Consider the following 15,620-nt stretch of genomic DNA (forward strand, 5'->3'; position numbering starts at 1 on the left):
CCTATAAAAGGGGGTCTTCTTCCCCAATGAACCTTATCTCTTTAGCTCGTGTTCTTCCCCCATTGTTGACCTTCTTCGAGCTTGCAAACTCTCAATCCCTCCGTGGATTCTTGCTAGTTTTTGAGGGAAAAGAGAGAGGAGATCTAGATCCACATTTCCACCAATCACTTTCTCCTCTATGTGAGGGGAACCCCTTGGATCTAGTTCTTGGAGTTCTTGGTGTTCTCCTTCTTGTTCTTCCTCTCATTTTCCTCCCTAGCATTAGTTGCTTCGATGGGATTTGAGAGAGAAGGACTTGGGCACTCCGTGTGCCCTTGCCGTTGCATTTGGTGCATCGGTTTGAGTTCTCCACGTGATACGTGGAAGTTACAAGTTGAGAAGCTTGTTACTCTTGGGTGCTTGGTACCCTTGAGCTTGTTCCTCTTGGGTGCTTGGGCGCCCTAGACGGTTGGTGGTGTTCGGAGCTCAATCATTGTGGTGTAAAGCTCCGGGGCAAGCGTCGGGGTCTCCAATTAGGTTGTGGAGATCGCCCCGAGCATTTTGACGGGTACCGGTGACCGCCCCCAAGGGTTGCCAAAGTGTACGGGTTCGGTGACCGCCCCCAAGGGTTGCCATTTGTACGGGTTCAGTGACTGCCCTCAAGGGTCCCTTAGTGGAATCACGGCATCTTGCATTGTGCGAGGGCGTGAGGAGATTACGGTGGCCCTAGTGGCTTCTTGGGGAGCATTGTGCCTCCACACCGCTCCAAACGGAGAATAGCATCCGCAAGGGTGTGAACTTCGGGATACATCGTCGTCTCCGCGTGCCCCAGTTATCTCTTACCCGAGCCTTTACTTATGCACTTTACTTTGTGATAGCCATAGTGTTCCATGTTATATATCTTGCTATCACATAGTTGTTTATCTTGCTTAGCATAAGTTGTTGGTGCACATAGGTGAGCCTAGTTGTTTTAGGTTTTGTGCTTGACAAAGTAACCGTTAGGTTTATTCCGCATTTGTTCAAGCCTAAACCGTAATTATTTTAAAGCGCCTATTCACCCCCCCCCCCCTCCAGGTGACATCCACGATCTTTCAATCTTGATGCTCAATATGTAAGTAGCGTCACCGAGGTTTTTCTTTGAAAAACTCCTTTCAAACACTCCTTTATGCTTTCCAGAAAATTCTACATCATTTTTGATCAACAATATGTCACTCACATATACTTATCAGAAAGGTTGTAGTGCTCCCACTCACTTTCTTGTAAATAGAGGCTTCACCGCAAGTCTGTATAAAACTATATGCTTTGATCAACTCATCAAAGCGTATATTCCAACTCCAAGATGCTTGCACCAGTCCATAGATGGATCGCTGGAGCTTGCATACTTTGTTAGCACCTTTAGGATTGACAAAACCTTCTTGTTATATCATATACAACTCTTCTTTAAGAAATCCATTAAGGAATGCAATTTTGACATCCATTTGCCAGATTTCATCAAATGTGGCAATTGCTAACATGATTCGGACAGACTTAAGCATCGCTACGAGTGAGAAAATCTCATCGTAGTCAACACCTTGAACTTGTGGAAAGCCTTTTTGCGACAATTTGAGCTTTGTAGATAGTAACACTACTATCAGCATCCGTCTTCCTCGTGAAGATCCATTTATTCTTAATGGCTTGCCGATCATCGGGCAATTCCACCAAAGTCCATACTTTGTTTTCATACATGGATCATATCTTAGATTTCATGGCCTCAAGCCATTTTGTGGAATCTGGGCTCATCATCGCTTCCTCATAGTTCGTAGGTTCGTCATGGTCAAGTAACATGACCTCCAGAACAGGATTACCGTACCATTCTGGTGCGGATCTTACTCTGGTTGACCTACGAGGTTAGGTAGTAACTTGATCTGAAGTTTCATGATCATCATCATTAATCTTCCTCACTAATTGGTGTAGGCATCACTGGAACTGATTTCTATGATGAACTATTTTCCAATTCGGGAGAAGGTACAATTACCTCATCAAATTCTACTTTCCTCCCACTCACTTCTTTCGAGAGAAACTCCTTCTCTAGAAAGGATCCATTCTTAGCAACAAAGATCTTGCCTTCGGTGTGATAGAAGGTGTACCCAATAGTTTCTTTTTGGGTATCCTATGGAGATTTACTTCTCCGATTTGGGTTCGAGCTTATCATGTTGAAACTTTTTCACATAAGCATCGCAGTCCCAAACTTTAAGAAACGACAACTTTGGTTTCTTGCCAAACCACAGTTCATATGGTGTCGTCTCAACGGATTTAGATGGTGCCCTATTTAACGTGAATGCAACTGTCTCTAATGCATAACCCCAAAACGATAGTGGTAAATCGGTAAGAGACATCATAGATTGCACCATATCTAATAAAGTACGGTTACGATGTTCGGACACACCATTATGCTGTGGTGTTCCAGGTGGCGTGAGTAGTGAAACTATTTCACATTGTTTTAACTGAAGGCCAAACTCATAACTCAAATATTTTACTTCTGCGATCATATCGTAGAAACTTTTATTTTCTTGTTACGATGATTCTCCACTTCACTCTGAAATTCTTTGAACTTTTCAAATGTTTCAGACTTGTGTTTCATCAAGTAGATATACCCATATCTGCTCAAATCATCTGTGAAGGTCAGAAAATAACGATACTTGCCGCAAGCCTTAACACTCATCGGACCGCATACATCAGTATGTATTATTTCCAATAAGTCAGTTGCTTGCTCCATTGTTCCGGAGAACGGAGTCTTAGTCATCTTGCCCATGAGGCATGGTTCGCAAGCATCAAGTGATTCCAAAAATCCATCAGCATGGAGTTTCTTCATGCGCTTTACACCAATATGACCTAAACAGCAGTGCCACGAATAAGTTGCACTATCATTATTAACTTTGCATCTTTTGGCTTCAATATTATGAATATGTGTATCAGTACGATCGAGATCCAACAAACTATTTTCATTGGGTGTATGACCATTAAAGGTTTTATTCATGTAAACAGAACAACAATTATTCTCTGACTTTAAATGAGAAAATGTATTGCAATAAACATGATCAAATCATATTCATGCTCAACGCAAACACCAAATAACATTTATTTAGGTTTCAACACTAAACCCGAAAGTATAGGGAGTGTGCGATGATGATCATATCAATCTTGGAACCATTTCCAACACACATCGTCACTTCACCTTTAACTAGTCTCTATTTATTCTGCAACTCCCGTTTCGAGTTACTACTCTTAGCAACTGAACCAGTATCAAATACCGAGGGGTTGCTATAAACACTAGTAAAGTGCACATCAATAACATGTATATCAAATATAGCTTTGTTCACTTTGCCATCCTTCTTATCCACCAAATACTTGGGGCAGTTCCGCTTCCAGTGACCAGTCCCTTTGCAGTAGAAGCACTCAGTTTCAGACTTAGGTCCAGACTTGGGCTTCTTCACTTGAGCAGCAACTTGCTTGCCGTTCTTCTTAAAGTTCCCCTTCTTCCCTTTGCCCCTTTACTTGAAACTAGTGGTCTTGTCAACCATCAACACTTGATGCTTTTCTTGATTTCTACCTTCGTCGATTTCAGCATCACGAAGAGCTTGGGAATCGTTTCCGTTATCCCTTGCATATTATAGTTCATCACAAAGTTCTAGTAACTTGGTGATAGTGACTAGAGAACTCTGTCAATCACTATCTTATCTGGAAGATAAACTCCCACTTGATTCAAGTGATTGTAGTACTCAGACATTCTGAGCACATGCTCACTGGTTGAGCTATTCTCTTCCATCTTGTAGGCAAAGTACTGTCAGAGGTCTCATACCTGTTGACACGGGCATGAGTATGAAATACCAATTTCAACTCTTGGAACATCTTATATGCTCCATGGCGTTCAAATCATTTTTGAAGTCCCGGTTCTAAGCCGTAAAGTATGGTGCACTAAACTATCAAGTAGTCATCAAACCGAGCTTTTGTCAAAACATTCATAACGTCTGTATCTGCTCCTGCAATAGTTCTGTCACCTAGCAGTGCATCAAGAACATAATACTTCTGTGCAGCAATGAGGATAATCCTCAGATCACGAATCCAATCTGCATCATTGCTACTAACATCTTTCAACTTAGTTTTCTCTAGGAACATATAAAAATAAAACAGGGGAGCTAAACGCGAGCTATTGATCTACAACATAGATATGCTAATACTATCAGGACTAAGTTCATGATAAATTAAAGTTCAATTAATCATATTACTTAAGAACTCCCACTTAGATAGACATCCCTCGAATCATCTAAGTGATCACGTGATCCATCTCAACTAAACCATGTCCGATCATCACGTGAGATGGAGTAGTTTTCAATGGTGAACATCACTATGTTGATCATATCTACTATATGATTCACGCTCGACCTTTCGGTCTCCAGTGTTCCGAGGCCATATCTGCATATGCTAGGCTCATCAAGTTTAACCCGAGTATTCCGCGTGTGCAAAACTGTCTTGCACCCATTGTATTTGAACGTAGAGCTTATCACACCCGATCATCACGTGGTGTCTCGGCACGAAGAACTTTCGCAACGGTGCATACTCAGGGAGAACACTTATACCTAGAAATTTAGTAAGGGATCATCTTATAAAGCTACCGCCGAACTAAGCAAAATAAGATGTATAGAAGATAAACATCACATGCAATCAAAATATGTGTCATGATATGGCCATGATCATCTTGCGCCTTTGATCTCCATCTCCAAAGTACTGTTATGATCTCTATCATCACCGACATGACACCATGATCTCCATCATCTTGATCTCTATCAACGTGTCATCACATGGTCGTCTCGCCAACTATTGCTCTTGAAACTATTGCTATCGCATAGTGATAAGGTAAAGCAATTATTTGGCGCTTGCATCTTATGCAATAAAGAGACAACCATAAGGCTTCTGCCAGTTGCCGATAACTTCAACAAAACATGATCATCTCATACAACAACTTATATCTCATCACGTCTTGACCATATCACATCACAAGATGCCCTGCAAAAACAAGTTAGACGTCCTCTACTTTGTTGTTGCAAGTTTTACGTGGCTGCTATGAGCTGAGCAAGAACCGTTCTTATCTACGCATCAAAACCACAACGATAGTTCGTCAAGTTAGTGATGTTTTAACCTTCACAAGGACGGGACGTAGCCACACTCGGTTCACCTAAAGTTGGAGAAACTGACACCCGCCAGCCACCTGTGTGCAAAGCACGTCGGTAGAACCTGTCTCGCGTAAGCGTACACGTAATGTCGGTCGGGGCCGCTTCATCCAACAATACCGCCGAACCAAAGTATGACATGCTGGTAAGCAGTATGACTTGTATCGCCCACAACTCACTTGTGTTCTACTCGTGCATATAACATCTACGCATAAACCTGGCTTGGATGCCACTGTTGGGGAACGTAGTAATTTCAAAAATTTCCTACGCACACACAGGATCATGGTGATGCATAGCAACGAGAGGGGAGAGTGTGTCCACGTACCCTCGTAGACCGAAAGCGGAAGCATTATGACAACGCGGTTGATGTAGTCATACGTCTTCACGATCCGACCGATCCAAGTACCGAACGCACGGCACCTCCGAGTTCAACACATGTTCAGCTCGATGACGTCCCTCGAACTCCGATCCAGCCGAGCTTTGAGGGAGAGTTCCGTCAGCACGACGGCGCGATGACGGTGATGATGTTGCTACCGACGCAGGGCTTAGCCTAAGCACCGCTACGATATGATCGAGGTGGATTATGGTGGAGGGGGGCACCGCACACGGCTAAGAGATCAAGAGATCAATTGTTGTGTCTAGAGGTGCCCCCTGCCCCCGTTTATAAAGGGTGGAGGGAGGAGGAGGCCGGCCCTCATAGGGCGCGCCCAAAGTGTGGAGTCCTACTAGGACTCCCTAGTCCTAGTAGGATTCCACCTCCCATATGGAATAGGAAAAAGGGAAGGGAAAAGGAGAAGGAAGGAAGGGGGCGCCCCCCTCCCTAGTCCAATTCGGACCAGTCCATGGGGAGGGGTGCGGCCACCTTTGAGGCCTTTCTCTGCTTTCCCGTATGGCCCATTAAGGCCCAATACGAATTCCCGTAACTCTCCGGTACTCCGAAAAATACCCGAATCACTCGGAACCTTTCCGATGTCCGAATATAGTCGTCCAATATATCGATCTTTACATCTCGACCATTTCGAGACTCCTCGTCATGTCCCCGATCTCATCCGGGACTCCGAACTACCTTCGGTACATCAAAACACATAAACTCATAATACCGATCGTCACCGAACGTTAAGCGTGCGGACCCTACGGGTTCGAGAACTATGTAGACATGACCGAGACACATCTCCGGTCAATAACCAATAGCGGAACCTGGATGCTCATATTGGCTCCTACATATTCTACGAAGATCTTTATCGGTCAAACCGCATAACAACATATGTTGTTCCCTTTGTCATCGGTATGTTACTTGCCCGAGATTCGATTGTCGGTATCACCATACCTAGTTCAATCTCGTTACCGGCAAGTCTCTTTACTTGTTCCGTAATGCATCATCCCGCAACTAACTCATTAGTCACATTGCTTGCAAGGCTTATAGTGATGTGCATTACCGAGAGGGCCCAGAGATACCTCTCTGATACACGGAGTGACAAATCCTAATCTTGATTCATGCCAACCCAACAAACACCTTCGGAAACACCTGTAGAGCATCTTTATAATCACTCATTTACGTTGTGACGTTTGATTGCACACAAAGTGTTCCTCCGGATATTCGGGAGTTGCACAATCTCATAGTCCGAGGAACATGTATAATCATGAAGAAAGCAGTAGCAACAAAACTGTAACGATCACAATGCTAAGCTAATGAATGGGTCTTGTCCATCACATCATTCTCCTAATGATGTGATCCCGTTCATCAAATGACAACACATGTCTATGGCTAGGAAACATAACCATCTTTGATGAACAAGCTAGTCAAGTAGAGGCATACTAGGGACACATTGTTTTGTCTATGTATTCACACATGTATCAAGTTTCCAGTTAATACAATTCTAGCATGAATAATAAACATTTATAATGAAATAAGGAAATAAATAATAACTTTATTATTGCCTCTAGGGCATATTTCCTTCAGGTTCACACCACAACGACTGTTGGAGCAAGTATTCACCTCAATGCAGGGGACATATGGTCGATAACAATCTTCTCCCGTTTAATTATCCTTTGCTGCTCCATTTTAAATCTCCTCCTGCTTGAAAGTTTTTCATTCCTTTCTTTCTTCTTGCTGAGTACTTCATGGTCTGGTTGTGTTTGACCCCTTCGTGGTGCTGACTGGTGTGCCACCCCAGTGAGAGCCAACATGACGAATAGGAAGTATAGATGGAGGTGGGGAGGACTTAGGTACAGATGATTAGGGGGTCATGGATTTGTGTAGCTAGCTACCATGGCTAATATTGTATCTGCTACACACATTTATTTTTATGGTTTGCTTCATGGTGTTCTAAGATTTCCTGCCAGCAGTACCTCCATCAAAACTAGGAAGATAGTTTTTTAGTAATGTTTTGCTTTCTGTGCCATGCTTGTGGATATACTTTTTTGGGTTGCAAAATTTTATTTGTTTCCATTCTAGGTTCGCTTCCCTCTCTTAGAATTGTATCAACAGGTCTTTCGGACAACACCTCGACGAGCAAGATCTTCAGACAGAGCTATCCAATACACTGCTATCACCATATGACATATAGAAGACCTATATATATACAGAGCTATCGGTTCTCTTAGGCTATTGTTAGGACTTCATCTTGGTATATAATGTGACAGTAATTAACCAAACCATTACTGTTATTAGTGCTTAGTTCCTCCAATATCTTTCTTTGAGAAATTCAAATGATGTAATAAATGGTCTATATTTCCTTCGGTCTCTGGAATATATATTGTGTAACCACCAGTAGTGGACTAGGTAGGTGCTGCCATCGTGCTTTGCTATTCGTGTAACAGCCTGAATCGAATATGAATCATGTTCTACCAAGTTGGATATAATGTCACTGCATTGTAACTAAGTTATTGTGTGCTACAATTCTTCTTTGTTTTTGGCATAATGTTGTAAACCTGCGCACTTTTCCCTTTCATCATGTCAATCTATCGAATTTGAAGCGTGACCTACTGTGTTGGATGGTCGCCGGGTTGGGTATGACCGCACCCGGCAGGGGTGCGGGGGTGCGGCAAGCCGCAGTTTCCATCTAGTATATGGCATTGGAGGCATCGGCAAGACAACCTTGGCACAATTGGTATTTAATGACCCACAGTTCCAAGACTACTCTCAGGTGTGGGTACATGTTTCCGAAATGCTGAATTTGAATAAAGTTGGGAACTCTATAATTTCACAGTTAACAGATGAGACTAGCCGGATAGCTGACAAGCAGATGCTGCATAATCGGCTTAGAAAACAATTTACTGGTAAGAGTATCCTTATTGTTTTAGATGACATGTGGGAGGAGGATCCAGATAATTTAAATGATTTGATGACTATGCTAAAGCTTGGGACCCGAAGAAAGGTGATTGTTATAGTGACTACACGTGATGAAGCCATTGCAAAGATAATTTGTGGTCCTACAGTTACACCATACAAGCTGGAAATTTTGACGGATGATATGTGTTGGACTATAATAAAACAAAAAACTGGCTTTAAAGACCGAGTTGACAAAAAACAATTGGAGGGTATAGGAATGGAGATTGCAATCAAGTGTGGAGGTGTGGCCTTGGCGGCTCACTCACTTGGTTACATGCTGAGGGAGATGATGTCTGATCAATGGGAGTCAGTAAGGGACAGTTGCATCTGGAATTTATCTACTCGTAGAGATCCATCATCAAGAATTCATAAAGTGCTTGGGTCCTTGCTGTTAAACTATAGCCATATGCCTGACTGGTTGAAGTTGTGCTTCTCCTATTGTGCAGTCTTCCCAAAAGGCCGCAGTATAATGAAATATCATCTAATTCACCAATGGATTGCTCTTGAATTCACCGAACAATCTACAATATTTGATTCTATGCAGCTCTGCGAGAATTATGTCACGCAACTTCTGGGGATGTCCTTCCTTCAATATTCAAAGACACCTTTGGTGAGTCGCTACATAACTTTACTCTTATTTTAGTGCACATGCTCATGTTCCAATTCTTTCTGCACTTTTTTGTAGGAAAAATCAGAAATGTGTATGTTGTACAGATGTACGTGTTATGCTCACGAGCAAAAAATCGTGAATGAATGTATATGGGTGAATTGTACAAAAAAGATAAATTTGTTGCACACATTGCTTCTCCAATTTGACTAAAATTTGTGGTTACAGATAACAAATGTGAATAGTTTAAAATACTTGTACAACACACAATTGTATTGTTTTTTTTTTGAAATATGCGTGTGTGCCAAATATATATTTGTAAGATAGAGAGACATAGTTCCGATTAGATCTGGATTAAGGGCTGCCAGTGGGTACGTGTACAGGGCAGCAGTGATTGGTTGAATTAGACACCCATCACTCAACGCAGCTAAAAAAAATCAATCACTCAACTTATAGGACGACTACCCTTGTTAAGTTCCCATAGGAGGGGGGGGGGGGGGGGGGGGGGGTTGATGTGTGATGACATATGCGCCTGTTTCTGGGTGGACCGTTGGCTCAAGGGGCAGTCGGGTCGGAGACCTTGCACCCATGGTGGTCGCCACCTAGTCGGAGGGCGCTCGTCAAGCATGTATATTCATTCACTATTTTCGCATAATGACTGCCTGTTCCACAATGCGAATCCAGATGACACAGAGTTGGTCAAGTCGATCCTTGGGATTGAACTTTGACCTTCTTCTTGCACAACTAATCAATCATCCCCTAGCCACAACTTTTTTTTGGACCCAAAACAGTAGGATAAATCCTACTGCATATGTTATTACTTTTTCTATATGGAAATTCTCTCCCAAATGGAACAAAAAGAAAACAGGCAAAACAAATCAAAAGGAAAACAAGGCTTCCCTGAGGAGGGGAAACACAAACCAGCTAAGATTATATATCCATGGCCCATGGGTCTGTCCGAAATTAAGGCCCATGATTCAAAAGCGTGGTAAGATTTCCTCTTTGCTCTATGAACGATTGAATGGAGCTCTTCTTTCAGCTTCCTCCCGCAAGAATAAAGATTTGGCTCGATCCCTTTGAAAATAAAGTCGTTTCTGGTAAGCGAGATAGGTCCAGGAGATGAGAATATAAAGCTCTAGATAAAAAGGCACTTGCATCCCAGCTCTGAAGATGTCAATTCTAGGCTGCTTTCCTAGCCACAACTTCAGTCACTACATGATCTTTCGATAACCTATCCAGTCATACTCTCACAACTCAAATACCTTTTAATGGTCATGAAAATATCGTACCCACATGGAAGCACTTCCATAATTCCATTGATATACTACTCGGTTTACACTTTTTTAACAGTTACTACCTCTGTCCCATAATATAAGATCGTTTTGCAAGCTACGGAGTATATGGTAGTACTTCCATTGATAAGTATACTACAATAAAACAAAATAAATTCAAATTCTAACACCGTTAGGTCTTCTTTTGCTGCAGAGCGATAGGAAGCATGACAAAGATGCTACATTGTTCACGATGCATGACCTAGTGCATGATCTCACAAAAGAGATCTTGTCCCATCAAATTAACACTGAGGGAAACAAATGCCGATATGCATTGCTCACAGATTGTAGCAGCTCACTGCAGTTGTCTGTGGCTTTTCCTGCAAATATAAAGGCACTACATTTTCGGGACTGTGGCAAACAAGAACTTTGTGGTGATGCATTTTCACCAGCTAAGTGCCTCTGTGTCTTGGATTTAAGTGAATGCTTTATTCAGAAGTTACCTGATTGTATTGGTCAACTGAAGCAGCTGAGGCTCCTGTATGCTCCACGGATACAAGATAAGATGATTCCCAATTGTATCACCGAGCTCTCAGAGTTAAATTATCTCGACCTTAGAGGCTCTAAGAAAATCTCAGCATTGCCCGAGTTAATTGGTGATATGAAAGCTCTGGTGCATCTTGATTTATCATATTGCTATGAAATTTGTAAACTACCAGTATCCTTCGCGGAGCTGAAGTAATTGGTGCATTATGGACTTTTGACAATTTGTATGTACTTTCATATGTACGTATACGCCGGAAAGCTCAATTGGGCCGGCCCATTTGCGGACAAATATCGAAAAAGGATAACACTAGCTGGGAATCGAACCCGCGACCACCTAAAACATGAACGGTTGTCCACAACCAATGAGACAGCAAACCTTTACTGAACAATTTGTAGCTAGACACATTAACTTACGGATGGGCTGTGAATTTTAAAAAGATTTTATGAATACTTTGTGAACCGTTCCTTTTTTCCATAGTTTGTTTTTCCTGTTACGTTTCATCTTTCTTTTTTCAAAAAATCGTCGTGTTTTCAAAATGTTGTTCAAAATTTCAAAACGTTTTTATTTCCAAATTTTGTTCATAAATTAAAAAAATATTTGCATTTTTGAAAATGCCAGGTAACTTCAAAAAATATTTTTGTCTTCAAAAAATTATTCAGAATGTCAAAACGCGAATAGTTTTAACAAAATTGTGAAAACAAGCATTTTCGGAGAACACAAATAAATATTTAAATTCCAAAAGATTTTTTAGAAGTGCAAACAAAAAATGATATCAAAAAGGTATTCGAAACTTTCCCGAACATTTTTCCAATTTGTGAACAATATTTTTTGAAAATGGGATCATTTTTAAAATTCCAAACAAATTCCAATAGGCGCCCGACAGGAGCGATGGAGTCGCTTAGATGGGCAAGGCCTAAGATTTTATTTTATTTTCTATTTTTAGGTAATTTGTTTTGTTCTCCTTTTTAAACTTTATTATTCTTTTGAAACTTGTTCAAAAAATTGAAATACCAAAATAACAGTTTGCAGTAACTACTTAAAATTCTTTTTTCCTATAAATATTTGTTAAATTATTTTTGAAAAGTATTTGTTGTTTTCAATTCTATCATATGAAAAATTAAAATGACAGTTTTAAATACCTATATAAATTATGATTTAAAATACCTTTTCCCTTCAAACCTGGCATGGATGTCTACTCGGACACGCTACGTAGAACTTGATGTGTTTTGAACATTCTTGAAATGACCCCAACTTTTGCCAGCAGGTGGCATGCCCATGGTAGGCATCGATGCCCCCAATATTTTTTTCATGGCCTTGTATAACCAATTCAAGGCACCAACCCAAGTTGCTTGGGTTTTTGACAAGTTTTGCATTTTCTAAAGTTTTCTCGGTCGATAAATGGCTAGACATGTTGCAACTTACATACAGTGTCAAAAGTCGTTCAAACCTGCCATGGATGCCTACCATTAGCATATCCATCTAGTAGCAAAAGTTGGGGTAGTTTCAAGGATATCCACAAAAACATCATGTTCAACGGAGTGTGTTCAGGTTGCCCAGAAGGGTCCGTCAGAGAGCACGTTGTTTTTCGACATCCTTGAAATGGCCCCAATCTTTTTTCATGGCCTCATATGACCAATCCAAGGCACCATGACAAGTTGTTTTGGTTTTTGACAAGTTTTGTATCTTCCTCGAAATAGCCCCATTTTTCCATGGCCTTGTATGACCAATTCAAGGCACCATGTCAAATTGTTTGGGTTTTCGCCCAGTTTTGCATTTTCAAAAAAGTTTACAATTATGAAAAAACGTTCTTCAAATTTTAAAAATATTCAAAAAATCAATGTATTTTCATAAAAAAATGGTTCACAAATTTAAAAAAAATCATGTCCCAAAGAAGTTCAAATTTTGGAAAAAGTTTCATTTAAAAAAATATTCCAAAAGAGGAGAAAACACATTAGTTCTTTTTAGCTATAAAAAACTCTTTAGCTACAATACCAGTGTCCGGCCAGCTTGTACAGTACCGATTTTGTTATGTTACAGTATTTTCAAAATAAAACTCCTACAGTACGTCCATTCTAGGTCATAGTAAAGACTGCATATGTATCACCAAATCGTCTTTGTTATGGTGGTATTAGCAAGTTCGCCTCTGCTCGGGATCTTGTGTTCGATTCCTAACAGGCACATGATTATTTTTGGATTTCCGAACTGTGCTACAGTACATAACACTAATTATTTTTGGATTTTCGAACCGTGCTACGGTACATAACACTAATGGGCCGGCCCAAGGCGGACTCAGAAACGTGACAGATCTTCATGAGTATTTTCTAGAAAGACCATCCTACTCTCTCTTATGAAAGGGTATGAACAGATCTGGTTTGTTGATGTGTTTAGGGGGTTGTATCGAAGCAGAAGTGTTATCATATTGCATAAGAATATCTATAACAGAAGCTTTTGGTGGATTTACCAAACTCCAATATTTGAGTTTAGCAGGACAAACTAATATAGACGTGGATAGGAGAGGGCTGTCACAGGTCATTGGTAACCTAACCAAACTTAGGTATCTAAATCTGTCAGGGTGCATGGACAGTATGGTCACATCAGATCAAATTGATAGCTTGCTCGACTCTATCAGTACTCTTTCCAATCTAGAGCATCTGGTCTTGTCTGAGAATTCAAAGATTTGCAGTATACCAGAAAGTATTGGCAACCTAAGGAAGCTTCATACATTGGACCTCTCGGGCTGCTATGACCTGAAGACGCTTCCCGATAGTATGGATCAGATGGTTAGTCTTAAGGTTCTAAATTTGGAACGGGTTACATTGGATGAATTGGTGGTATCTCGGTTCAACTGTGCCTCTTCGCCACACTTTGAGGTACATGCTTCAGGTGATAAATGTAGCAGCAATATCATCCTGCTTCGGCCCACAAATCCTGTTGAGCTGTGGGTAGATAGACTTGAAAATGTGAAGTCTGCAGAAGAGGCACACGATATAAACCTGATAGAGAAACAAAAAATTGAAGAGCTAACACTTACATGGACTGTAGCTGTTGGCAGGTTTGTGGATGCCAAGGAGGTGTTGGAAAAACTAGTGCCACCAAGCAGTGTACTGAAATTGTATGTAGTTGGTTATAGGAGTGTCAGCTTACCTGATTGGCTTATGGGTATCTGGAAGCATCTCCCTAATCTTGTGGAGATACATCTACGTGATTTTCCTAGTGTAATAACCTACCACTACTTGGTCAACTACCAAACTTAGTAAATCTGAATCTCTACCGTATGGAGGGCTTGGAAGAGTGGAACATGCAACATTACAGTGGCAAGGAAGGTTCAAATGAGCTCATGTTCCCTAAGCTTGAAAGATTGACCATAGAGCAATGTAGCAAGCTGAGGATAAAACCGTGTCTTCCTAGAGCTATGTCTTTGCACATAAGTGGTTGTGATACTATGCTATCATCATGGGAAGAGAGCTCTTCACACAGCGGTATTTCCTCCACTTCTCCATTAACTGAGCTGAATGTTACTGAAAGCAAGGTGGCCATGCATGAGTGGAGGTTGCTTCACCACCTCCCTGCCCTCCGTGACTTAACCATCACCGGTTGCAGTGATCTGACCACCTCACCTCAGATCATCCACAGCCTCTCCTCCCTCAAATCATTGTGCCTCAAATCATTGTCCCAGGCAGAACTGCCGAGATGGTTGGTTGAGCTGACATATTTGCAGGCACTAGAACTGAATTGCTGCAGAAGCATGACATACCTACCGGAGTGGTTAGGAGAACTAATCTCTCTCAAGAATCTGGTGATCATTGACTGCAGGGGGATCCAGGCTATGCCGGACAGCGTAGAACAACTTACCAAGCTCGAACATCTAACCGTTCTTGGCTGCCCTACTTTAGGGAGATGGTGTGAGTCAAAGGAGAACAAGACAAAGCTTGCTCACATCCGGAACACGGTATGTGCCTGCCAAGCTATCTGTTGTATTACTTTTATTCTCCTTTATCCGCAAATATACACATGCAGGCATGAGTATCTTATATATTCATCTAACAAGAAAGGAACTCTGGTTGTGATTGTGCTACAGCTGTACACATTCTCTGTTGTTGTGATTATACTCTTTCCGTTGTTTAGGTCTTCCCGGCGGATCTGGATTTAGTACCGCTGCATAGTGCTGTGATGAACACGCCCGGCTTCACAAAGGGAGCTTTGAGAGTTGCCGTATCTAATTTGGAAAAAACGTCCCATAGTTCTGTGTATATGAGCATGAATGAGGAGCACCGAGTATTGTGGCTCCGGAACTTCCTGGCAGAGCACTACTATAATTTAACTACTGGCGGTTGGTGGTACTGTGATTGATGAGGCGCATCCGGATTTTAACCTCTGCTGGTTGGTGGTAATTATTTTGCAGGGTGATGTGACTGTAAACACGCTACTGCAGTGGTTAGGGGAGCTTACCTCCCTCGAGAGATTTGTGATAGCGAGCTGCAATGGGGTCAGGTCCAGTCTTGAATATCTAAGCATTGAGGGCTGGCTGCCCTATTATTATTGAAGGTTTGAATCAAAGGAGAACAAGATAAAGCTGGCTAACATCCATATAGGCTTCTTTGTTGTAAATCAATCAATCAAGTGGCACTCCATATAGCACGTCAGAGAGCCTAACCCAAAAGATTCCCAGTTTAAGTTT

At 41.5% G+C, this 15,620-nt stretch overlaps 2 protein-coding genes across 2 annotated transcripts in view; both read left to right on the plus strand.

Annotated features, from left to right (window-relative positions):
* LOC123125238 (putative disease resistance protein RGA1) overlaps positions 1-11,137 on the plus strand; it is a 35,801-nt gene extending 24,664 nt beyond the window's left edge. Inside the window, exons 5-7 of the mRNA XM_044545762.1 lie at positions 8,253-8,827; positions 9,062-9,127; positions 10,610-11,137. Of these exons, the coding sequence (XP_044401697.1) occupies positions 8,253-8,827; positions 9,062-9,127; positions 10,610-11,137 (1,169 nt within the window). The remainder of the gene's footprint in view (positions 1-8,252; positions 8,828-9,061; positions 9,128-10,609) is intronic.
* A 2,381-nt stretch (positions 11,138-13,518) lies between these two features.
* Positions 13,519-15,292, plus strand: LOC123119073 (putative disease resistance protein RGA3). The gene is made up of 3 exons (XM_044538734.1): positions 13,519-14,101; positions 14,173-14,891; positions 15,068-15,292. The coding sequence occupies exons 1-3, from the start codon at positions 13,519-13,521 to the stop codon at positions 15,290-15,292; spliced, it is 1,527 nt and encodes a 508-aa protein (XP_044394669.1).
* The last annotated feature ends 328 nt before the right edge of the window (positions 15,293-15,620 follow it).

The sequence above is a fragment of the Triticum aestivum genome, chromosome 5D (genome assembly GCF_018294505.1).
Source record: "Triticum aestivum cultivar Chinese Spring chromosome 5D, IWGSC CS RefSeq v2.1, whole genome shotgun sequence".
NCBI classification, from domain to species: domain Eukaryota; kingdom Viridiplantae; phylum Streptophyta; class Magnoliopsida; order Poales; family Poaceae; genus Triticum; species Triticum aestivum.